Below are 27,195 nucleotides of genomic sequence, written 5' to 3' on the forward strand. Positions count from 1 at the left end.
AGGTGATATTGTCACAACAGAGAGGTCTCATAATTCCAAACACCACAGTCTTACTCCAGCCTCCCTGGTATGCTGTACCATCATGTTTAATTATACTCCACTTCCCTCTCGATAGAAGGAAGACATGCAGTGTGCAATTGTCAAAGCAAAGTGGTTTGTACGGGGTGGAGACAAAGTACCCCTTTGTGTCTCTATTGCACTGAAGCAATAAGGGGGGTGGTGATGGTCTCCCATGAAGTCCCAATCAAATCGCAGAAATAATGAGGGGTTGATCTCAATCATGTTGAAGGCTGGGGTTTTGTTTTTGAAAAGTCTAAAGAATGGACATTTTTATATGTATACAATACCTAGTATTGGAGGTTTGGAGGAAGGTTAAGTAGCCTGAGAGGTCAGGTGAAGTAGACTTTTGGTACTGGTAAAAAAAAAAAAAAAAAAAATCACAAAATCCTGATATCATACAGTTTTAAAATGTAGTTTTTCCATATTTGCTTGTACTGGTATACTGTACAACTCTAATATGTTAATTAACATGTAACATATCTTATGTTATAGCAACGCAAATAAATTTGTTAACATTGTTTTCATAAAAAAAGAAAACTCCCACAAAAACATGTTAAAATTCATGTATTTGAACACTGATTTCAATTTATTTTGCAATGTTTCAATTTATGTCTAATAATACGTAACACTAAAAACACACTAAATTTCTTTATATAAAGTTTACAGTTAGGTCCATAAATATTTGGACAGAGACTTTTTTCTAATTTTGGTTCTGTACATTACCACAATTAATTTTAAATGAAACAACTCGGATGCAGTTGAAGTGTAGACGTTCAGCTTTAATTCAGTGGAGTGAACAAAACGATTGCATTAAAATGTGAGGCAACTAAAGCATTTTTTTTAACACAATCCCTTCATTTCAGGGGCTTAAAAGTAATTGGACAAATTAAATAACTGGAAATAAAATGTTCATTTCTAATACTTGGTTGAAAACACTTTGCTGGCAATGACAGCCTGAAGTCTTGAACTCATGGACATCACCAGATGCTGGGTTTCCTCCTTTTTAATGCTCTGCCAGGCCTTTACTGCAGCGGCTTTCAGTTGCTATTTGTTTGTGGGCTTTTCTGTCTGAAGTTTAGTCTTCAACAAGTGAAATGTATGCTCAATTGCGTTAAGATCAGGTGACAGACTTGGCCATTCAAGAATTTTCCACTTCTCTGCTTTAATAAACTCCTGGGTTGCTTTGGCTGTATGTTTTGGGTCATTGTCCATCTGTATCATGAAACGCCACCCAATCAATTTGACTGCATTTAGCTGGATTTGAGCAGACAGTATGTCTCTGAACACCTCAGAATTCATTCGGCTGCTTCTGTCCTGTGTCATATCATCAATAAACACTAGTGTCCCAGTGCCACTGGCAGCCATGCACGCCCAAGCCATCACACTGCCTCCAGCATGTTTTACAGATGATGTGGTATGCTTTGAATAATGAGCTGTTCCACACCTTCTCCATATTTTTTTCTTGCCATCATTCTGGCAGAGGTTGATCTTGGTTTCATCTGTCCAAAGAATGTTTTTCCATAACTGTGCTGGCTTTTTTAGATGTTCTTTAGCAAAGTCCAATCTAGCCTTTCTATTCTTGAGGCATATGAGTGGCTTGCACCTTGCAGTGCACCCTCTGTATTTACTTTCATGCAGTCTTCTCTTTATGGTAGACTTGGATATTGATACGCCTACCCCCTAGAGAGTGTTGTTCACTTGGTTGGCTGTTGTGAAGGGGTTTCTCTTCACCATGGAAATGATTCTGCGATCATCCACCACTGTTGTCTTCCGTGGATGTCCAGGTCTTTTTGCGTTGCTGAGTTCACCAGTGCTTGCTTTCTTTCTCAGGATGTACCAAACTGTAGATTTTGCCACTCGTAATATTGTAGCTATTTCTCTGATGGGTTTCTTCTGTTTTTGCAGCTTAAGGATGGCTTCTTTCACCTTCATGGAGAGCTCCTTTGACCGCATGTTGTCTGTTCAAAGCAAAATCTTCCACATACAAGCACCACACCTCAAATCAACTCCAGGCCTTTTATCTGCTTAACTGATAATGACATAACGACGGACTTGCCCACACCTGCCCATGAAATAGCCTTTGGAGTCAATTGTTCAATTACTTTTGAGCCCCTGAAATGAAGGGATTGTTTTAAAAAATGCTTTAGTTGCCTCACATTTTTATGCAATCGTTTTGTTCACCCCACTGAATTAAAGCTGAAGGTCTGCACTTCAACTGCATCTGAGTTGTTTCATTTAAAATTCATCGTGGTAATGCACAGAACCAAAATTAGAAAAAAGTTGTCTCTGTCCAAATATTTATGGGCCGAACTGTATATCGTGGGAATATTGTATCATGTGGCCTGAATTGTAATATGAATTGTATTGTGGGATAAGTACCGTAGATACTCGCGTATTAGTCGATCTCGCAGATAAGTCAAGTGTATTTTTAAGCCGAAAATTACGAAATTTGTTATGACCCGCGTATAAAAGTCGAGGGTAAAACTTGACAGCTATCAGAGATAGAGGGCGACAATCAGCTGTTAATGGCGACAAAACTCACTGTCACGTCACAGGCATTCCCTCTGTGCTTGGAGAAATGCTAGACTCATTGACTCGGCAACTAATCCTTGCGTGTGCGTGAGTTGTGAAATGTAAACAAATGTAAACAAAGGCAAGATGGCGTCAATATGTCACAAGGGAGCGAACCGAGTGCAGAAAAGGAAACACTCGGGAGACGATGTTTTGCACATTATCGCTGAGTCGGACTCTGATTTTTCAGAATCAGATTTTATTGACAGTGATCAGGAATCGAGCAAGAGAGTGAGAAGCCGGCATCAGCTGATCGGACACCAGCCGATGCCGCGCCAGCTGATCGGCTGCCAGCTGAACGTATTCGCGCAGCTGATGCAGCTACGGCAATGTTCGCGTGGGAGGAATACCCAGACATTGATCCGTGGAAGCCGAACTGGCTACCGGACTTCACAAGACAGCATGGCTTGCTGTTGGACACGACATATCACCCGCTGCTGGACTACTTCAGGCTGCTCTCTCCTGATGCTGCTTTTCAGCTACTGTCAGACGAGACAAACAGGTAGGCAGAGAAATTTTTTGAATCGCGGGCTGCGCTTGCATTGCATTGATAGCGTGCATTGCCTTGGTTCTTTTGATTCCAAATCTGGTTGCACGTGGCAGCTAATGGTATGTTTGTTATCCAAAACCTGCAAAAGCTAATGCGCAAATTCAAGTATTTCACAGTTTAAAGAATTATTTAATGAAATTAGAAAAAAACTAGCTAATTAGCAATAGTACTGCTGGCTTATAATTATTTCAAAGACCATGGGAAACGGCAAATGACCGGTGACTTAACACCATGAAGCGTTGAGTGTATAATGTCATTACCCAAATTCTATGGACAATCATGTTGCCCCGCGGATAAGTCGACCCTGTTTTTTTGAATGAATTTTAAGGCATACATTTTTCGACTTATACGCAAGTATCTACGGTATCTCATGTCTACAGATGAGGTACTGGTTCAGCAATGCAGTGTCCCTATCCTCTCAGAAATCCCCAGAAAGGAAAGAACAAGGTCACAGATCTAAACCTCATGAAGGGGGGGGTCATCATCTACAACCAAAGCAAACTGCTTATCCAGAAGGTGGACAGAGTGTAATTATGAAGAACTCTTGAAGTAGTACTAGTTTCAAAGATTTATTAAACTTGAGAAAAGAAAATAGAAGACATACAGCGCTCATAGACTTGTGCCTATGGAAACATCATCAACAATCGACAATTGGTTGTACATTTACATCACTAGTTGACATGATTTTGCCGATGATTTCAACCATGCAATTAAGCAAGTCATAAATACACTGTTTAGACTAGGTACTTGTATACCAATTGTATATAGATTAGAATATAAATGTACTATACATTCACTGCATTAACAAGAGAGGCTTTAAATGCATTTTTAACACAAATAAAAATCGGATTACATTTTCCCTCATAAAATGCAAAAGAGTAAATCTGACAACTTCCTTCATTGTGAAGTTCAACTTAGTAGATGTGGCAAAGTTTTGTATGTTTTATTACTGATAATGAAGGCCTAGGGAAGGAGCTGTCTCTGCAGGACATTATCAAGACAAGATAAAAGAGGCAGACAATTTTCTATTCAATGCTGCAAGCATTGCAACTCTATTCAGAGCTGAAAGTTTTACATCATCAGTCTGGGTAAGTGTACGGAGTTCAGGCTAGTATGAAAATCCTGAAAAGATCCATCATTCAATGACCACAAGAGACTTTTCAGTCTTTACATGTATCACCTCATATCTTTCTGTTTGCAAAAGACTGCAGCCTCTGCCAAGAACAAATGCTTACCATTTGAATATTGTGTTGTAGCAATGTATCCTGTAATTGTTGCTGGCTTGAACACCTTGTCCATCCTTTTGGAATAAGCAAACCACCAGCAAGACTAAATCTGGGAGGCATGTTGTGTCATCCAATCAGCTCTGCAGGAGACATACACTACACAATGGTAGAGAATATGTGAAATTCAACGTGGTTTTGAAAGGAGTTGGGGATTCCTATGGGTGGCGGAGCCATTGATTGGTCACAGATCTCCGTCAATGCGCCAAAAGAATTTGAAACCAATTATTACAATCGAAAGAGACACCACTTAAATTTTACTCCTGGCTGCAACTAATCATCTTCTATATTAGTACTTTTCATTTTGGAGGAGCTGAAGGCTGATGTACAGTATGTGACTTAGTAAGAAAAGTAGTAATTATGCTTTAAAATTACACTTTGGAAAGAATGAGTTAAAGTGTGCTTGTATCAATATATATTCACATATAAAAATGAAAAAGCTATGGTACCTTGTGCCAATCTTGATATCCCCTGGTTTTACACTCTGGGCTTTTTCCAAATCCAAAAACACTGATTTACAGTTAGTGAGATGAGACTCGAGTGCTTGAACTAGCAGTACTGCCTAAATGTGGATAGTCAGCTTAACAGTCTACGGACAAATAACTATGCAAGTTCATTACTTTTGAATTTTTTGCTAACAACCACCATCCAGCTTACTTGAAAAAAAATAACATTGGTTAAATCTTTTGGCTGACCACCCTTATTTGCTTTGCAGCCAAATTGACACAGATGTTTTTTTCTTAGCCACTAACTGGTCAATCATTTTTCCTTATTTATGCTAAACAAAGTATTTTCATACTTTGTTACACTGCATGACTATTAAAAATTTGGACACCTTGTGGCCAAATTGAAACTTACAAGAGCTATACAACATCAATGTTAGCATAGGCCGGGTTTATACTTAACGCGACGTATGCGCCTGTAGACGCTACTGCTATGCAAGCGCTGTACTGTTTATACTTGCGTACGTACTTTACACAAATACGGAAGATTCCACAAGGTGACAGTGCGAGATATCATCACGATGAGAACAGGTTCTGCTTTGCTGTGTTGTGAATTACCTGAAACTCCCATTAAATTCCGAGGACAACTTGCCATAATATCACTGAAAAGCATAGATGTTTAATGATTAAATCCATCAGTCCAGGGATTCGCCCATTCCAGCAAGCATCAAGCGTGAGACAGCAACAATCCCTGGATGGGGCATCAGCTCATCGCAAGGTGAATACAAGCACACACACATGCTAGCGTCCTTTTAGCATCACCACCGCTCCGTCACCATGTCGCCCCCACATGTGTAATTATAACAGTATTCATTATTTAAATGAAGTTAACGATTTATCTGAAAAAAGGTAATATACATAGTTTAATGCATTTCATCATGAAAGTGAAATCAAGTATAAATCTAAGGATTATAAATGTGCAGAGAGCTGGAATATCATAAATTTAATGTGTTCTGCGTGGTGATTGCTGTTGCTGTCAATGCAGGAGGAAGCCCCAGAAGCACACAGCGATTAACAAATGGGTCAGTTTTAAGATGAAGTTTACGACGGTCTACTTCAACGATAAAATAAACTATGAGATAAAAGTGGACATTGAGATCTAAATCGAAATTACTAGTTTAATCACAAAATAGACCTTTTCACCGTCTCCCAACTATGCCGGCAATACATTCTGATGCTGTTGTGAAGCACAGAAAATGGTATATGAGACTTTTAAAATGTATTGTGTAATTATGATGGGGAATATTCAACGCTTCAATATAAAAGTATAACGAATGCATTTGTATGTCGGCATTTTGCTTCACCACATCGAACCATTCATCACACATTGAAGCATGCACATCAATCCTGTACAATTCTCAAAGCAGGCTTCTGTCACATGTAGATAGTAAACCGAGACTCTGATGTCATACTGCGCCTCCCAACTTTTTGCAGGTACTGCAACTCACAGACGTGTCACATTAATTTCTGAGGACATGCTCAGAGGACGCATCAAATGAATGCTGGGAATGCGTGTAAGCCATGATGCATGCACATACGCGTTCTGAGCATGAAGTATAAACCAGCCCTTATTTTTTTTTCCATTTAATTGAATTTAATAAAATCAAATAACATTCCATACAAGCAAGTCAAGTTTTACAAAACTAGGTTCAAAACAAATCAACCCCCACCCCTGAGAAAAAGAGATAATTCTCAATTTTAAAATGGTGAAAACACCATCAATCAGCAATGTTTAAGAGTAACACTGATCAACCTGAGAATCCTATACATCATCCAATCCTAAGTGCTTGCATCAAAACTAAAAAAGGAGATGGTGAAGGTGATACTGTTTTATGAAGAGATCTGTTGTTTCTAATGTACCACTGCATAATCACCCTTTCTTTGTATTTGTTTATGCTGGCAACAACAATGCAACAAATAAATACCTGATTATCTGGCATCTCACTGTCGATAAGAGAGGGGGTTTATATTTTAAACTGAATTGTGCGTTTATATAAAGTATACTCATTTCCTTTATTCCTATTTTCATTTTTATAAATTTAATATTTCATCTGATGGACTTATGTTATGCACAAGGCAAATATTCTTTTATGTGCTTTCACCTAAAGTAAAATGGGGTAGGCAATTAAAAAGGTACAGTAAAGAAAGACAGACATTTATCTCTACAACTCTTAATTCTAAAGCATAACAAGGGTATCTTCCTTGTGCAATGATCCAACATAAAGCACATAAAGTATCAGGTTTGGCAGAGATACAGCAATCTGAACACCTGCTGGCAAACAGCATTTGAACTTTGACAGCTCTACCAAGCAATTTACTAAAGCCCACCTGTACATGCTTAGATCTGGAACACCAAATGCCTGACTGTTTTTAGACCTTTAGGTGGAGTTTTGAAGAAGAAGAAAGAAAAAAAAACCTTCTTAGCACAATATATTTCCGAATATTAATTTTTGTGCTACATCTATCTGTATCAATTTACATATATGAATGATGGACAATACACGGTTCATTCAATGTTGTATTACCTACAAAACCAAGATCAACCAGTGCATTAAAACTTTTAGAATCTTCTTAAATAAACAGAAAATTAAGATTTTAGAAATAATTTTTGAAATAACTTATTTTTCATTTAATATTATCCAACATTTTAATTGTGTAACACTCTCCAGTGCAGTTTAAACTGGATCATCTTTGCTCAAATTTACTCTGCAACATATAAAATTCAAAATTAAACTCTGTAGACCTTAAACTTTAATACATACCATGCTGTCTAATCCAACTCTCTGCTGACTGCTTGGCACCATTTCCAGTTTGGCATTATTTGGCAAATTAGCAAACCTCCACTGTTTTGATAAGTCCACAACTGTTCTCTGAAACCTAAGAATAATACAAACATAAATAAATGAAGTAACGTCAAAGGAAATCTTTTAACGTTAAGCAGACATATAACTATTGTTCTCAAAAACATCAATCAATTTGAGCTTCTCAATAATCCAGTAAGAGTAGTCCAGTTTTGATATTTTTCTTATCCATTTCTTTTTTTAATAACATTGTTCACTCTTAATCATAAATCAAAAACAAAGCATTTAAATGCAAGAGCCAGAATTTAAAAACTACTAGTGATCAATGTGACGCTTATCACTGGGCCTGGTTGCTTTTAACACACTTTATTTTTTCACATAAAAACATTTTACAAATATTTAATGTTGGAGTACAGTAAATTATTTCTGGAACTGTGCCATGATGTAACCTTTACAAAAGGTCTCTTTTTTTTTCTTTTTTAAAGAAACACAAATAATGGTTATAACATTATTAATTAAATATACCAAGATTTAAGTATTGGCCAGTTACTATCAATCTTTGCTTCCATTTGGAGACAGGTGTCATCCCAACTGACTAGAAAATGGAAGTTGTCATCCCAAACTGGAAAGGTAAGGGTGATCACGTGGAATGCGGCAACTATAAGGGGATGGTACTTCTCAATGTGCCGGGTAAGATCCTAGCTAATGTCATCCTCAATAGCATCCCTGATCACTTGTTCACCTACCAACAACCACAGCAGTCTGGTTTTATGCCTAATAAGTCTACCATTGACCATATCCTGGCACTGAGGTTCTTACTAAGTGCAAACGCAAATATCAGCAGTTTCTTTGCAGCCTTTATTGATTTTTGTAAAGCATTCAACTCAGTTGATCGGGTTGCCCTGTGGGACATCCTGAGACTTTGTGGGATCCACCTGAAGTTGCTGAATATCATGGCTGACCTGTACACTGATACTGAGAATGCTATGCAGAATGGAGGCAGACCCTCTGTGTTTTTCCCAGTTGCTTCTAGGGTCCATCAGGGGTGTGTTCATGCTACTATTCTGTTCAATCCTTGCAGGGCCTGGGTGTTAGGCAGGGTCATGGGGTCCAGCAGCTGTGGGACATCTGCTGGTGAAGAGAGATTCACTGACCTTGACTTTGCCAATGATGCTGTGATCTTCCTGGAGTCAATGGAGGCTCTGATTGGGGCTCTTGAGAGAGCAAGAAGTGTCTAAGCTTGCAAATGTCTTGGATAAAATTCAAGATCCATGCCTTTAATGATCTCTTGGGCACAGCCATCAGCAGTGTTTTGTGTGTGTGGAGAGAATGTAAACCTCGTCAAGAGGTTTACTTACCTCGACAGCAACATTGCTATCTCTGGTGACTCTTCCTATGAAGTCAGTAGATGGATTGGAAGAACAGAGGGGATCATGAGGATCACTTGTGTGTGTGTGTGTTGAGAGGTGTTCAGAGGTGTGTTGTGCTCCTGATATCTTGGCAAAAGGATGAAGGTCCAAGTTTTTAGAGTCCTGGTGCTTCCTGGTTTGCATGGTTGTGAGACATGGATGCTGTCCAGTGACCGGAGACGAAGACAGTACTCCTTCAGTACTGTGTCTCTTTGGAGAATCCTTGGGTAGTACTGGTTTGACTGTGTCAAATGAGCAGTTGCTCACAGAGTCCTAAATGAGGCACATTACCTGCATTGTGAGGGAACATCAAACTATGGCCATGTGGCAAGATTCCTAGAAGGTGATCCGCCTCACAGGATCATCATTTTTTCACGACCTGAACAGCTGGACCAGGCCAAGGGTACACCTACGTGACACCTGGCTGCAGCAGACAGATGAATCATTTTCGGGGGGGTGGGACTGGGCTGCATGTCTATCTGGGGGGTTGCCAACAGGGATCCTGAGCTGTTTAATTGTGTTGTGGGTGTGGCAACGTGCTGTACCACTGCATGCTCCCCAACCTGAGCAGACCTGTTACTATAAATTTTGTAAATCATTTTTAAATTAATTTTAAGAGATGCTGCTGATCTAAGAATTGGCTCATCTTAAGTTCTCATCTTGTTTGAAATACAGTTGAGAGATGTTACAGGGTGAGCACAAAGGATTTGATTTTTACCTACACCTTTAAAATCTGAGAATGTAAAAGACACTGCAGAACATAAAGTGGGATATATTAAATCCTAACTATATAGATCAATTCTTGATTTTCCTAGTGACTGACCTTGAACTTTGTTTATGGTCATTGGAAAACACAAATTTTATTGGAAAATATTTTGAATTCAAACAGATAATTAGTAAGAATAATGAGAATTTGAGTTCTAACTGTAATTTCATCCTGTAGCACATCTTGTTAAAAAATTAGCTTGAATCAGAATTATATGTACCCCTTTGATCTGTAATCTTCTACCATTAAATATTTCAGAGGAAAGATTTAGATCAAAAGCAATATACACAAAATTGTGTTTTGCACTAACTTATTACATACCGCACTGATTTCTACAGGCCAGACATTAACATGGGCTGTGCGATAAATTAAAGCTTTTAAGCATTGTACAGAAAATAAAATAGTTCACATTATGTTATTATATACAAATTCTCTGTACTTGACGTGGAACCAAATTACTGGTGATACTCCGTTTAAGCGACAATTTGCTCCTCCTCACTTTTCATTATTATTTTTACACAATATATAAGTCAATTGTTGGGGATGGGTCAAAGCGCTATCATACACTAACATTCGATCGAGGAACTATCTGGGGGTTGGGAGTGTGTGTCCCATGAAACCTCAACCACCCCAATAAAATAAGATACAATAAAAGATGGGTGGGGTCACAGAGGGTGATTACTGGTACGCTAAGAAATGTTGCCAATACTCCAAGTAGAAATTGAAATAGGTGCCAGTAGCGGCCTACTAAAAAGCACTGCAACGTCCACCTCCTCTATGTTCTGAACATAACAGACTCCTTTGCTGAGCTGAGCAAGCATATAAAATTTACCAAATCATTATCACTTACCATTACTCCTGGCTTGTGTTGTACACAGAGCTTGAATTAGGCTGGTACACTGTACTACACCTTTACTGTTTCTATTTTTTGAACCAGAGTGTAGTGGCAATTTGCAGTCTGACCTCTTAAGGGACATCACATTTCTCCACAAAATTGTCCACCCCATTCTGAAGTATATGTTAAAGTGTATGTATACAAGTGTGGTTAACAACCCAGCATTAATTTGCATGTAAAGCGGGGAAAATATGTATTGAACGTGTCGTTTTTCTCAGTAAATGTATTGCTAATGGGGCTAGTGACATGAAATTTTCACCAGATGTCAGTAACAACCCAAGTAATCAACACATACAAAGAAATCAAAACAAATAAGTCTATATGTTATGTGTAATAAAGTGGAATGACACAAGGGAAAAGTACTGAACACATTAAGAAAAGGCGGTCCAAAAAGGCATGAAAAGCCAAGAAATCAGCTGAAATTAGTCAGTATTTACAAAGCAATCATGCCCCCTATCAGTGCAAATTAATATCAGCTGGTTTAGTCCTAATTGATAGCCTGTAAAAAGGTTTCTCATTACCAAGGTGTCACACAAGAAGCATCTCATGATGAGAAAAAAGCAAAGAGCTCTCTCAAGATCTTCACAACCTTATTATTGCAAAACATACTGATGGCTGTGGTTACAGATGTATTTCTAAACTTCTGAATGTTCCAGTGAGCATCGTTAGGGCCATAATCCGGAAGTAGAAAGAACATCATTTCACCATAAACCAGCCACGACCAGGTGCTCCTCACAAGATTTCTAACAAGAGGATTCAAAATAATAATCAAAAGAGTTGTCTATCTGTCAAGGACCACTTGTGGAGTGCTTCAGAAAGACCTGGAATTAGCAGGTACAGTTGTTTCAAAGAAAACAATAAGTAATGTACTCAAAGGCCATGGCTTCTATGCATTCTCACCGTGCAAGACTCCACTGCTGAAGAAAAATCAAGTGAAAGCTCGTTTAAAATTTGCTGCACAACATTTGAACAAGCCAATGAAATAATGGGAGAATATAGTCTGGTCAGATGAGACCAAAACTCTTTGGATGCCACTGCACACACCATGTTTGGAGGAGAAATGACACTACACATCACGCCAAAAACACCACACCAACATGTTGTTTTTCAGCATAAGGTACTGGCAGACTTCATATAATTGAAGGAAGGGTGAATAGAGAAATGTACCAGGACATTCTTGATAAGAACCTGCTGCCATCTACAAGGATACTGAAAATTAAACAAGGGTGGACATTTCAGCAAGACGATGATCCTAAACACACAACCAAAGAAACTCTTAATTGGTTTCAGAGAAAGAAAACAAAGCTGCTAGAAATGGCCCAAGCCAATCACCCTACTTGAATCCAATTGAAAACCTATGGAAAGAACTGAAGATCAAAGTTAATAGAAGAGGCCCCCGGAACCTTCAAGATTTGAAGACAGTTTGTGTAGAAGAATGGGTCAAAAATCACACCTGAGCAATGCATGCGACTAGTTTCTCCATACAGGAGGTGTCTTGAAGCTGTCATTACCAAAAAAGGCTTTTCTACTATATATTAAATAAATTTCAGTAAGCATGTTCAATACTTATTCTGTGTAATTCCACTTTATTATACAACTTAATTTATGGACTTAAAAGGGGGCTCCGCCCCCTGCTCACTTCGCTCACCTACCCCCGGCGTTTTGAACCCGTGCCCGCTGGGTAGCCACGTGTGAGGATGACGCACGTTTAATACGGAGAGCTTGCCCGTGTCACTCCGGGGCTCTCCACTGTTAATTAATTATATCCAGGCAGGCGCGTGTTTGCATCTCGGTAACTGGAGGTGTGGCGTGTTGAACCCGTGTCTGCTTTGCTTATGCAGTTTGAGACGCGCGTTGTAGGAGTTCACGTTCATTAGATCTACGCAGTAGTGCCACCCACAATATGGCGGCCACGCCTGCGCATTCCGTATTATGTCGGTTCTTACCATGCTGTGTAGGAGCATTTGCCTTTTGTACTTTACTGGGCTTTGTGAAGGCCGATGTAGGCGCCTGAACCTTCAGGGTCCGTATCCACTGTGTGGTGTGGACGTTTAACTGTCGGTGGTTCTACCTTTATATTCTGTATGTCGGTGTGCATGTGTTTAGTGCCTAGGTTTTTTTGTAGCTGCTGCATTCCAGGTTTCATCATCTGTAACCCGCTCTCCATGTCTTCGTCCCCGTTCTTTAATCCCTCTATGAAGTTTTAGTTTGCTTTCTATTCTGGGTTTTATTTCTGACCTCGCTTTATCTTGCTTGCGGCATGTCAGACCGTTCGTAGTGTCTCTCGTTTTACTGTGGGGAGGGGGGCTTTGTTTTGTAATCTGCTCTCTATGTGTGTTTGTTTCTGTTCTTTAACCTCTTTATGACGTTTTACTTTGTTTCCTACTTTGACGGTTCATAGTCTGTCCCGTTTTGCTCTGGTGCGGGGGGGGGGGGGGGGGGGGGGTTTTTGGAAGCTTGCGTCTGACTCCTTTTTTCTTTAGCGTCCTCATTTCTTATTTTCTGTTGGTTGGATCCGTTGGTTGGAGGGGGGGGGGCCTGAATCCTCTTTTTTGTGTGCCATGGGTTTGCGCTTGCGTCTGACTCCTTTTTTCTTTAGCTTCCTCATTTCTTATTTTCTGTTGGTTGGAGGGGGGGCATGGCGCTGGCGCCTGCGCAGTACGTCTTTTGCGTCCACGGGCAGGCAGGTCCCTGCATCCATATCCGTTTTACCATTCTCATTTAGTAATATGGATTTGTTTTGATTTCTTTGTATGTGTGGATTACTTGGGTTGTTACCGACATCTGGTGAAAATGTCATGTCAATACCCCATTAGAAATATATTTACTGAGAAAAACATTGACGCATTCAATACTTATCTTCCCCACTGTATTTTATATCAAATCATAAAGAGTAAGAAAAAGAGAACAGAATGCAGAGTACAGCTCATCTAAACAGGAAATAGTACAACCCCAGTTCCAAAAAAGATGGGATGCGGAGTAAAAGGTAAATAAAAACAGAATGGAATGATTTGCAAATCTCATAAACCTATACTTTATTCACAATAGAACACAGAAAACATATAAAATGTTTAAAACATAGAAAATATATCATTTTGAGAAAAGAATAAGGTCCTTCTAAATTTGATGGCAGCAACACGTCTCAAAAAAGTTGGGACAGGGCAAAGTTGAACACTGTGTAATATCCCAAAAGTCCATAAACGTCTGGGACCTGAGAAGACCATTTGCTGGACTTTTGGGAGAGGAATGTTGTCCCATTCTTGTCTGACATTGGAATCTTACTGCTCAACAGTCCTGGGTCATCTTTGTCGTATTTTTTGTTTCATGATGTGTCAAATGTTTTCTATTGATGATAGGTCTGGCCTGCAGTTCAGTACAGAGACTAGTCTAGTATGAACCCATGCTGTTGTAAATGATGCAGTTTAGTATTGCCTTGCTGAAATATGCAATCTCTACACCTGAAAAAGACGTTACCTGGATGGGATCATATGTTGCTCTAAAACCTGTATATACCTTTCAGTATTGATGGTGTATTTCCAGATGTGCAAGCTACCAGTTGCATGAGCATTAATGCACCCACATAACATGGGAGATGGAGGCTTCTGAACTAAGCACTAATAACAAGTCGGATGGTCCCTCTTCTCTTTAGTCTAGACTCTAGAGGATGCGGAGCCTAGGTTTTCCAGAAAGAATTTAAAATTTTGATTCGTCTGACCACAGAACATTTTTCCACTTAGCCTCAGTACATTTTAAATGAGCTTTGGCCCAGAGATGACAGTGGCATTTCTGGATCATGTTCACATATGGCTTCTTCTTTGCATGATAAAACTTTAACCTGCATTTGTGGATGGCACGGATAAATGTTTTCACAGGCAATGATTTCTGGAAGTGTTCCCGCTCCCATGCAGTGATTTCCATGACAGAATCAGGCTTGTTTTTAATGCATTGCTGCCTTAGGTGCCTGAAAATAAGAGGTATCCAATACTGATTTTCAGTCTTGTACCTAGCACAAGGAGATTTCTCCATATTCTTGGAAACTTTTCATGATATTATGTACTGTAGATGAGATATTCAAAGCCTTCGCAATTTTACGTTGAGGAAAATTATTCTTAAATTGTTCCACAATTTATAGACGCAGTTTTTTTTTTGCATATTGGTGAACCTCTGTCCATCTTTACTTCTAAGAGACTCTGCCTCTGTAAGATGCTCTTTTAATACCCAATCATGTCACTGACCTGCTGCCAATTCACCTAATTGGATGCAAAATACTCCAACTGTTTCTTTTTAGAACTACTTGCTTTTTCAGCCTTTTGTTTCCCCCTTTCCAACTTTTGAGACATGTTGCTGCCATCAAATTCAAAATGAGATATAAACTTTCACAAAATAGTATAATGTCTCATTTTCAACATTGGATATGTTTTCTATGTTCTATTGTGAATAAAATATGGGTTTGAGATTTGCAAATCATTGCTTTCTGTTTTTATTTACATTTTCAATTCAATTCTTTATTGTCATGTGTACAAGTACCATGTACAATGAAATGCTTGCTTGCATGTGCCCCCCCTGACAGTGAACATAGACAAAAAAAAACAATAAATAAATGAATATAAATAAGTAAATGGGTAAAACCAGAATCCTAGGAATAAAACAGACAGTGGCAGAGGTATATGTGCAGGTAGCAGTGGAGGTGACACAAGGTTACTGATAGTTCATGAGTCTGATTGCAGTTGGGTAGAAACTGTTCCTGAATCTGGAGATGTGCGTCCGAATGGACTTTAGTCGCTTCCCAGATGGGAGGAGGGTGAAAAGGGACAGTGCAGGGTGGCTGGGGTCCCACATGATTTGGTTCACTTTCCTGAGACAGCATGTAGTGTGGATGTCATGGATCGCAGGGAGCTGTGTGCCTGTGATCTGCTGTGCTGTATTCACCACCCGCTGCAGAGCTCTGCAGTCCTGAACTGAGCAGTTGGTGTACCAGGATGTGATGCATCCTGTCAGGATGGATTCCACAGTACACCTGTAGAATCTGCACAGGGTTGTGGGGGACATCCAGGCCTTACTCAGTCTCCTGAGGAAGTAGAGGCGTTGCTGGGCTTTCTTGACTATTGCTGCAGTGTGACTTGACCATTTAAGGTCATCAGTGAGGGTGACTCCGAGGAACCTAAAGCTGCTGACCTGCTCCACAGCCTTATCTCCGATGTAGATGGGGCTGTGCTCTGTTGCCTGTTTGCAGAAATCCACAATCACGTCCTTAGTTTTGCCAACGTTGAGGGTAAGGTTGTTGTCCTGACACCATTCTGCCAGGAGTCTGACCTCCTCCATGTAGGCCGTCTTATCGTCCTTGCAGATCAAACCTATTACAGTGGTATCGTCAGCAAACTTGAAGATGCTGTTAGAGCTGTACTTAGCTACGCAGTCATGTGTGCAGAGAGAGTAAAGCAGGGGTTCAGCACGCTGCCCTGCAGGGTGCCAGTTTTGATGGTGATGATGGAGGAGGTTTTTCCACCAATACACACTTGCTGAGGTCTGCCAGTGAGGAAGTCCAGTACCCAGTTGCACAGTGAAGAGCGAAGCCCCAGATCCAGGAGTTTAGTGATGATATGGGATGGAATGTCTGTTAAATACAGAGCTGTAGCCCACAAACAGCACCCTGGAATAACAGTTCTTGTTCTCCAGATGAGACAGGGTGGTGTGAAGTGTTATGGAGATGGCATCATCAGTGGGCCTGTTGCAACGGTAGGCAAACTAGAGGGTGCCCAGACTGTCAGGGATGATGTCCTTGATGTGTTCTAGCACCAGCCTCTCAAAGCACTTCATGGCTATGAGAGTAAGTGCTACTGGGCAGTATTCATTAGGGCAGTCTACTTTATTTTTCTTTGGGACAGGGGTGATGGCTGCGAGCTTGAAGCAGGTGGGGACAGATGAAACTCTCAGAGATGTATTAAAAATATCCGTAAAGACAGCAACTAGCTGGTAGCAACATGTTTTTAAAACGTGACCGGAGACTCCATCTGGGTCGGGTGCTTTGCGGATGCCGAGTCAGGAAAAAATCTTCCTTACATCATCCTCGGAGAGCCTCGGGCTGGAGTCTTGCGGCTCTGCTGGGGCTCGCACAGGCCTGTCTGTGTTAGCAAGCTCAAATCGAGCGAAAAACACGTTCAACTCGTTCAGGAGTGAAGTGGCGTTAACTGTGGCTGTGTGTGTCCGAAGTTTGTAGTTGGTGATCAGCTGGATACCCTGCCACGTCCGAAGAACGTCTGCTGCGCTGTTAAACAGAGTTCAGTTTGTGGCCGTTTTGCGTATTTAATGGCTTTTCGGAAATCATACCTGCTCTTTTTGTATGCCTGTGTATCTCCGGAGAGAAAATGCACTGCTGCACTCTCGGATCCGCCGGCATACTTCAGCACACATCCAGGGCTTCTGGTTGGGAAATACGCGTTAAGACTTTGTGGGTATGCAGTCATCCACACATTTCCTGATGAAGCCTGTAACAACTGCGGCATACTCGTCCAGATTCTCAGAGGACTCTTTGAAAACATCCCAATCCACAAATTCAAAGCAGTCCCTAAGTTTCTCCTCCGTTTCCGGGGTCCAACAGTGCATTTCTCGCAAGATCGGCTCTGCCATTATCCTCTCCATAGATAATGTCATCAGGTTATGAATCATGACAGAACACAGAAAAACAAGAATCAAATGATCTCTGCTCTTCCTGAGCTGCCTTTTCATCACCTATAATGATTTCATTTTTTCTCTAAGTTCTAGAGTGTTACTTTCACTGCTTTTTTCACTCTTGATTAAGGTCATCTTAGAAACTTATGTGACTCGGAAAGCACTGGAGCTAGATTTTCTCAGATGTAATGCAGATCAATCTAATACACACATTGTATCACTACTTTTTTCAGTCATCTGAAGGTCTACTTATTCTCTGTGTATCATCTAGCTGGCAAATGTCCCGACTTGAAGTGTGCAATTATACTTCAGTGTGTTGATGAATTCCTTAACCTATCCATTCCTCAATGGTTTTTCCTTCATACTTCATTTTCATTATACATCTTTTAATTGTAGTCACAGCTTGAGGCAAAAATGATATAATTCTTCTGGCATGTAAGACATAGACATGAGATTTCCCTAAAGAGGTCACGGAGAAAGTGGAACAACTCCAGAAACTCTCCATTTGCTATGCAATATACCTTGTTCTCCCTTTAATATTTTTGAGGGAGGAGCAAGTGCTCCATAAGACAGTAATACAGTTGTATTCTGCTCTTGTTCCATATTCCAACTGAACAAAGGTGAGCTGAAAATGCATGGTAAATATGAGGCAACCAATACTGAGCATTCACTGCTAAAAGGATTGCGGCTTGAACAGCCTAACTTCACACTGATAAATTTTAGTTCATGCTTACTCTTGTGAAAGGTTTTCTAAATCAGCTACAGAACAGCTTAGAGCCTTTCAAGTGATTTCTGAGTGTTCAACATAGCTAATTTAAAGTCTGTACAGTAAATACTGAAATATAAGCACATGTTCTCTTGTCATTCCATTTTATTAACCCATGTTAAATGTTGCCTCCTTCAGCTCTAAATGCACAAATTTTATCTTGACACTACTTAAGCTAGTTTGCATTATAAACATGTTTTATTGTGTTTAGTATTACCCGAGCATGGCAATGCTAAAGCTCAGCTCATTCAACAAGACTGCTCACAGGCACAGCTGGAAAAAATATGCTTCAACACATGCAGAGATGTTATCATAAGACTTGGACGGCATATTTTGTGAACGGCAATTCCAGGCATGCATTCGATATAAGGCTACATTCAATTTAGGAATAATGTTGGATGTCTTTGTGCTGAAGTGAAAAAAGCGGATGTTGGGTATTTGTGAGCTATAGTACTTATTATGAACAAAAATTAATTTTTAGATAAGTGACCTGGCTACCTTTTAGTTTAAATCTGAATATAATTACACCTGGTTCAATATACAGTGGAACCTCGGATCACGACCGTAATTTGTTCCAAAACTCTGGTCGTAACCCGAAGTAATTTCCTCCATAGGATTGTATGTAAATACAATTAATCCGTTCCAGACTGTATGAACTGTATGTAAATATAATTTTTTTAAAGATTTTTAAGCACAAAAATAGTAAATTAAACCATAGAATGCACAGCGTAATAGTAAACTAAATGTAAAAACATTGAATAACACGGAGAAAACCTTGAACAGAGAAAAGTAACATTGCAAGGATTCACGCTATAGCCTTACAAACCGCTCACTGTAAACTTTTTTTTTTTTTTTTTTTTTTTTTAAATGAGTTTTAAGCACATGGAAAAACATGAACATTTGAAAATCCGTAATTTAATAAACAACCAAGAAAAGTAACATTGTAACAATGCACGCTATGAACCGATCACTGTAAACAGAAGTGAAGGTTAAAATCCAATAGAAAAAAGTCTTCATTAAATACAACGAGGTTAAAACAATGCTCGAATCAGTCTCTTTAAAAACAAGCCCAGTGCATTCTTTAACCTCTCTCTCTCTCTCTCTTTTCGAGAGAGACTGAACACGTGCTGAAATCATCGTCGCATACGAACCAGAAGGGAAACTGGCTTGTTTGTCACCCGAGTGTGTAGTCGTGAACAGATGCAAAAGTTTGGCGAACTTTTTGGTTGCGATCCAATTTGTACGTGGTCTGAGACATTTGTGACCCGAGGTTCCACTGTAATTAGATTTTCTTTGATTATTTAGTCTTTCACTGTCTATCACTTTAGAAGGTAGATCAAAGAGGGATCACATGTTTATCATGTGTTTTATATGCTCTTTATTTTTTGTGTGTTTGTTTATTCTACAATATTATACAACATTCCTCATGCTAGATCTTAAGAAGCTTCTGATTTAAGTGATATATTGTTACTGACATTCTAGATCTTTATCAGCTTGACCAATTTATTGCTCTGTAATAGGGGTGAGGTACTTTACAAGTAAAGCTGTAGACGCTTTGCCTTAAGAGTGCATTAGAATCCTTAACTATTGGTAAGGTTTTATTGAAAATATGACTACATTCTCTGAATGGTGTATCACCTTAATAAAATGAAACCGATCTGTTCATATTTAGATCCCCGTTTATCTGGCCCTGATGAAGGGATTAGTGTCTTGGGATGCATCAGCCTAAAGGACAATATTCATTGACAGGAGTTTCAACTATGGATACTATATTGGCCCTCAGGGCATTTTGTTATTTGTCTCTATTATAATTAAAAAATCTTGGGAAGAGAGACGAGACGTGACTTTCTCAGAGAGACACTTTAACGTCCCGCGAGACGAGACTTTGTGCCAAGAGATTTAACCACACCCGGGGCCAGAAATAAAAGACCAAGACTAAATGACAAAGTAGAATGTCGTAAAGAATTCAAAAATGTTGGCGTGATACACATGCAGAGCAGGTTAGAGATAATGGAAGTACAAAAATTCGAAAGTCTAAAAAAAAATGATAGTAAAGATCACAATAGCACAAACAAATGGAAATTATTACTCGGTGAAATAACGGAACAGTGAAAAGAGATTAGTAGTTCGTCTAATTCTTGTTGCCATCAGGGAAAAGCAGTGCTTCTTCCCAATGAAGAGACGTATCCGCAAGAATTAAGAGATTTTTTGTTTGGTGAAATTGAAATACCACAAGAGAAAATTTCAAGCCCCACGAGACAAGACTTTATGCAAAGAGATTTGGAAAAGTCAAGCCCACATCTAAAACATTTACAACCGCGAACACAGTTCAATCATTTCTCATTTGTGTGAATGCTATTGTCAGACACAGTTCGTGTAGAGAGAAAGAAACGATATTCACTCATAGAAAGTTGTACATTGCGTTGTCACGATGCAATTCCAAACACAATCAAAATTCAAAGCGATATTAACGAAAAGGTAAAAGCGAAAACAGATCGAATATATGGACATAAGTGATATGACAGAAGTATGTAGATATTGTTTGGCTTTAAACTTTAAGTCAGAGACTTGTAGATCGTCTAATTCGTGTTGCCATCAGGGAAAAGTAGTGTTTCTTCCCAATGAAGAGGCCTATCCGTGAGAATTAAAAAAGTTTTGTTGTTTGGTGAAAGTGAAATCCACATATGCAAGCGGCAGAGACCCAAAGTTACTAGCATGTAGCACAAGCAAGGGGGATTGCGAGTGAAGCAAGCAGGGGGTGAAGCCCCCTAATCTATACTAATAAAAGGCAAAGCCCTCACTGACTCACTCACTCACTCACTGACCACTAATTGTCCAACTTTCCGTGTAGGTGGAAGGCTGAAATTTGGCAGGCTCATTCCTTACAGCTTACTTACAAAAGTTAGGCAGGTTTCATTTCGAAATTCTACGCGTAACGGTCATAACTGGAACCTCTTTTTTGTCCATATACTGTAATAGACTGCAGCTCGATGGCCGTGGGAGGCGGAGTTGCGTATCGCGTCATCACGCCTCCCATGTAATCACGTGAACGGACTGTGAACGCAGTACGTACATACAAGCATATTCATAAGTGCAGCTACTGCGGAAACAAAGCATGGTGTAAACCGTAAGTTTAAATTAACTTTATAGAAACGCTCACGCTGCCGTTTGCAATACCATATTCACGACATACATGTTTAATGAGAAGACACGAGGTATAAACGAGACTTTGAATCACTTTGTAACAGAGTTAAAATTGCTGTAGCAAGAAACTTTTAAGTGCCGGGTCTTAGCTAACATTAAATAAAGCCGTGGACATCGCAACATCACACAAGAGAGCGGCTGAACGCAGCACGAGTGATCACTTCGATGAATCAAACCTGTTCAAAAAACACATTACACAATTGATTATGTAGGAAAAGAATATGAAGCGACTGACGCATGCAGACATATTCATGAGTGCAGGTACTTCGGAAACAAAGCACCGTGTAAACCTAAAGTTTAAATTAAGTTCATACACCTACAAAAGGTTGCCATTGATTTGAGGCAAGATTGCTTTCTCCTGTACAACTATATGTTGCATTCTCAACAGTAAGCTTGCACGGCTTGGTCATATTACAACCGGAGTGCTGAACTGACAACGAGGTATACAAAGAGAACTATAACAATCGTAATAAACGAACAATAAAACAGCGGAGAATCCGTGGATTAAATAAAAAGGCTGCTTCCTTGGCGAAGCAAGGAAAAAGGATGGCCTTATATGGCGTTCGTTTATAAAACAGCGGAGAAGCTGTGTAAAGGCTGCTTCACAAAAAAACAGCACAGCGCCTTATATGAGCAGGCAGTCAGCTAAAGAAGGGAATCAATAAATAACTATAATCGTAATAAACGAACAAAAAATAGCAGAGAATCCGCGGATTACATAAAGCAAATGGGTACCTGAACAGACAAGTGAGTCTCAAATACCTACACAATAACTATAACAATCGTCATAAACGAACAATAAAACAATACAGAACCACTAAGCAAGGAGAAAGGACGGCCTTATATGGCGTTCGTTTATAAAACAGCGGAAAGGCTGTGTAAAGGCAGCTTCACAAAAAAACAGATCCTTAACAAATTGTTATTGGTATATTTTCCCTCAATTTAAAAAGGTTTTCTTTTCTTCTTAATAAAAATTTAAAAGCAGTGCTTCGCCGCTGTGAAGTGCGGGAATTTGGCTATATTATATATATATATATATATATATATATATATATATATATATATATATATATATATATACAGTAATCCCTCCTCCATCGCGGGGGTTGCGTTCCAGAGCCACCCGCGAAATAGGAAAATCCGCGAAGTAGAAACCATATGTTTATATGGTTATTTTTAGAATGTCATGCTTGGGTCACAGATTTGCGCAGAAACACAGGAGGTTGTAGAGAGACAGGAACGTTATTGAAACACTGCAAACAAACATTTGTCTCTTTTTCAAAAGTTTAAACTGTGCTCCATGACAAGACAGAGATGACAGTTCTGTCTCACAATTAAAAGAATGCAAACATATCTTCCTTTTCAAAGGAGTGCAAAGCAAGCAGTCAAAAAAAAAATCAATAGGGCTTTTTGGCTTTTAAGTACCGCCGGTACAAAGCTGTTGAAGGCGGCAGCTCACACCCCCTCTGTCAGGAGCAGGAAGAGACAGAGAGAGAGCCACAGAAAAACAAAGTCAAAAATCAATACGTGCCTTTGAGCTTTTAAGTATGCGAAGCACTGTGCAGCATGTCCTTCAGGAAGCAGCTGCACACAGCCCCCCTGCTCACACCCCCCTACGTCAGCGCGAGAGAGAGAGAAAGTAAGCCGGGTAGCTTCTCAGCCATCTGCCAATAGCGTCCCTTGTATGAAATCAACTGGGCAAACCAACTGAGGAAGCATGTGCCAGAAATTAAAAGACCCATTGTCCGCAGAAACCCGCGAAGCAGCGAAAAATCCGCGATATATATTTAAATATGCTTACATATAAAATCCGCGATGGAGTGAAGCCGCGAAAGGCGAAGCGCGATATAGCGAGGGATCACTGTATTATATATATATATGTATATATGTATATATATGTATATGTAGATATGTGTAAATGTAGATATGTATATATATGTATATATATATGTTTACATAACCTCTTTAACACACTACTTCTCTGCTGCGAAGCGCGGGTATTTTGCTAGTAACATAATAAAACTAAGGACTATTTTCCTGACCTGCCTATATTGTGAAAAACGTTTACAACTTCCGAAGTCTTTCTGCTCAATGTAAAATTAATTCTGGACATCTTTGTGGTCAAGTAAAAATGTTTTAAAAGTGTAGGTTGGGTGTTTTTTGAACCTGATAATGTGAACTTTTTTTGATAAATTACCTGTGTGTTCTCTAGTTTGAAACTACACTCAAATTTTATTTTTGGGTCTTTAAAGCCCCAAAAAGTTTTTTCACAGGCATGAGACATGTCCCAGACTGAGGTTGTCTCATTTGGAGACATTCTCTATTAGACAATCATGAACATTTTTATGGTTCTGAACATTTTTTTTTTTTTTTTGCTTTTCCTATTTTTTTCTTTTAATGGTTGATCTTCTTGAAAAGTTAAATTTTCCTGCAATTTTAAAACAAAAAACAGTCATAATACACCATTTATTTAAATTTTTATTTAAGTATTTTCTAAGCCAGAGGAATTCCCAAAGCCACAAAAGTCTAACACAATTTTCAGATCTGTTGACTAATAAAACACTCAATTTAGATGGTCATTCAGATGCGTCATTGTCAATGCTCACACTAAGCTCACCTTGTGAATTTTTAGGATAAATTACATTGGTCAAAGAGTCACCAGACACAGCATTAAACTTCACAAAATTCTGTGATTTTATCTTTTGTCATTAACAACTGATCAGCTAGCGTGTGAAAGGTTTGTCTAAGAATGTATCACATAATGGTAGCCTCTAAACTCTGTTTATCACCAGTACTCACTACTGTATAATTTGGTGAAGGGAGGAAAAGGATGTGTACTTTAATCCTTTCACCAAAGGAATAAAGAATTTAACACCTTTTACTTTAACAGAAGTAGGATTATCCAGACAGAAAAGTAAACAACTCCGCAGGCAAAAATAATCATGATAAGGCTTTTAATGTAGAAGTTAGTTAATCAAATTTCAACTAGAGACTTCCAAAGTATTTCCTAATATTCAATAAATGCAAAGAAAACCAGTAACGTATCATTACAGATGTTAGTGTACACATTCTGTACGGTGCTGGATCAGTCATTGTGCACATCTGTTACTCTCAGTCACAATTACATAGAACGTTATCAGTTATGAACATACATACTGTAAGAGATTATCTGAATCCAGTTCATCTTCCTCGATCCCTTGGGATTCAGTGAATGGCAGTAGTGTTTTTCACATCACAACTCCTCAGAGATAGGTAGATCATCGGTCGTTGACAGGGGCTAATTTAGCTTTTTACAAAAGCTCTTTAAACATGCATACATGCATACACATACACAATATGGTCTAAACATACACACTACCAGAATGACTAAAAAGGAAGAAAATTTAAAAAGAAAAACTTCTGACTTGGCAGTCACAGTGAGGCAATATGCAGTTGCATTAGTAACCAGTAGCATTTCCTGACACACTTCTTCTGAACAATTTGTTGGCTGAATGTACTCTGTGATACTGTGTCAGAAAGAGGATGTGTAATGTTGTTCAAAATTTAAATCAGTTTTGTTTAATTCTCTTCTTCACTACTACCTCCAGGCAGTCCAAAGTGCTTACCCTAACTGGGTCTGTGGGCTTCTGCTGAAGTGATGTTACCACAGTGTAGAAAACTGCTCTGACAACCACAGAGTTGTAAAGATGCACGGATGTCAATATTCACATTAAAGGAACACAGACACTTAAGAAAAAAAATAGCCTACTCTGCCCTTTCTTATATAGTTCTTCTGTGTTATAAGACCATTCCAAACTTTCATTGATACGGACCCCTACCCCCAAGTACTTGAAGGAGTACATAACCTAAACTCCTCCCTGAACAGTGTGACCAGACATAATAGCTCTTTGGTGCAGCAAAAGTCAATAACCAGTTCCTTGGTGCTGCTGATTTTAAGATGCAGACAATTCTCTTTAAATCAAGAAACAAAGGTCTCCGACTCCTATAAAAAATGGACCATTCAGATGGTCTAACTAGGACTTGGAAAAAGGTGCATCTCGTCCTTTTTCCCCATTTCACAAAAAAAGTGCTTTGGCCAAGCTATTTTCTACTTCTGTGGCTCTAAATTCCTTTCAAATAGCCACTTAACCAATGAAGCAGCTTATGTTAACATAGTGGTATGTTATCTTGAGTATGATGATGGGAGTGGTGCCTACATATTACTGACTAGTTAATTCTGTATGTGCAACAAGTGGTTGACGAGGATGTGAAGGCAGTAAAGGTATATTCAAATAATGGCAGCTATAATATGATTGCATATCCACCAAAAAAAAAAAAAGCTGTGGTGCCAGCTGGTTATGGCAACTACACTTTATTGTCCCAAATTAGAGTTTTTTTTGTTACATTTGTGATCACTTTAGTTGCAGTATAAGCACCTGTTTTTGTGATATACGAGATGCGATCCAAAAGTTCCCGGAATGCATTTATTTAAAAGCATACACACCAAATGACAATTAATGGTGAACAGTTCCTTCAAAATAGTCACCCACTGAGTTCATATACCAATCCCAGCGAGATTTCAACCTTTCGAAGCACCTCTGGAAGTCGTTTTTTGTCAGTGTGTTCCAGACATCGGTTGTTACCGCTTGGATCTCCTCCACCGTCTCAAATCTGTGTCCCTTGAGCTTCATCTTAGGAAATAAAAAAACAATATCAGACAGCGCTAAATCAGGGGAATACGGAGGGTGGGGAATGGCAGTAAACTTTGTAGAAGCCAAAAATTCGTGTACAATCAGAGATGTGTGAGCTGGTGCATTGTCGTGATGCAAAAGAAATGACTTGTCAGCCCACATCGGAGGACGTGTTCGGCGAATTCGATTTCACAAACGTCTTAGAACATCCCTGTAGAATGCTTGTTGCAATATTTCATGGCTTTCTTTTGCTGTTTTTCCCAGTTTAAAACAGAATTTAACACACATTCTTTGCTCTTTCAAATCACTCATTTTCACGAACAACCCTTCACAGACACAATCGAAGTTTAAACGAGAACTGCAATTTGAAAAACAACTGCGCCGACGTTATAAACGCATGATAACAGCTCTCAAGGGCAACTTGAACTGCTATCTAGCGGCGATTGATATAACCAAACCCTTCTGGCTGCACAATAAATGCATTCTGGGAACTTTTGGATCGTACCTTGTATATTGATCACAAAATCTTTTGCATTTGAAGTCTGCTACAAGACTGAAATGCTCACCAAGCAAGATGGTCTGTTCTTAAATATGTTTAAAATTGTGACTACATATATTAGTAAACACAACCTTAAAGTACAGTGATCCCTCCTCCATCGCGGGGATTGCGTTCCAGAACCCCCCACGAAAGGTGAAAATCCGCGAAGTAAAAACCATATGTTTATTTTTATATTGTCACGCTTGGATCACAGATTTGCACAGAAACACAGGAGGTTGTACAGAGACAGGAACTTTATTCAAACACTGCAAACAAACATTTGTCTGTTTTTCAAAAGTTTAAACATGCCCCATGACAAAACAGAGATGACAGTTCCATCTCACAATTAAAAGAATGCAAATATATCTTCCTCTTCAAAGGAGTGCACGTCAGGAGAGAGAGAAGCAAACAAATCAAAAATCAATAGATGCTGTTCGAGCTTTTAAGTATGTGAAGCACCATGCAGGAAGCATATCGCTTGACAAAGTAGCCACAAGTAAGTACAGCAAG

The 27,195-nt window shown here is 39.3% G+C and overlaps 1 protein-coding gene across 1 annotated transcript in view; it reads right to left on the bottom strand.

The window, feature by feature from the left end:
• Nucleotides 1–27,195, bottom strand: part of aspscr1 (ASPSCR1 tether for SLC2A4, UBX domain containing) — a 165,376-nt gene that overhangs the window by 95,588 nt on the left and 42,593 nt on the right. The window contains exon 3 of the mRNA XM_051936248.1: nucleotides 7,730–7,844. Within this exon, the coding sequence (XP_051792208.1) occupies nucleotides 7,730–7,844 (115 nt within the window). The remainder of the gene's footprint in view (nucleotides 1–7,729; nucleotides 7,845–27,195) is intronic.

This window comes from Erpetoichthys calabaricus, chromosome 14 (assembly GCF_900747795.2).
Source record: "Erpetoichthys calabaricus chromosome 14, fErpCal1.3, whole genome shotgun sequence".
NCBI classification, from domain to species: domain Eukaryota; kingdom Metazoa; phylum Chordata; class Cladistia; order Polypteriformes; family Polypteridae; genus Erpetoichthys; species Erpetoichthys calabaricus.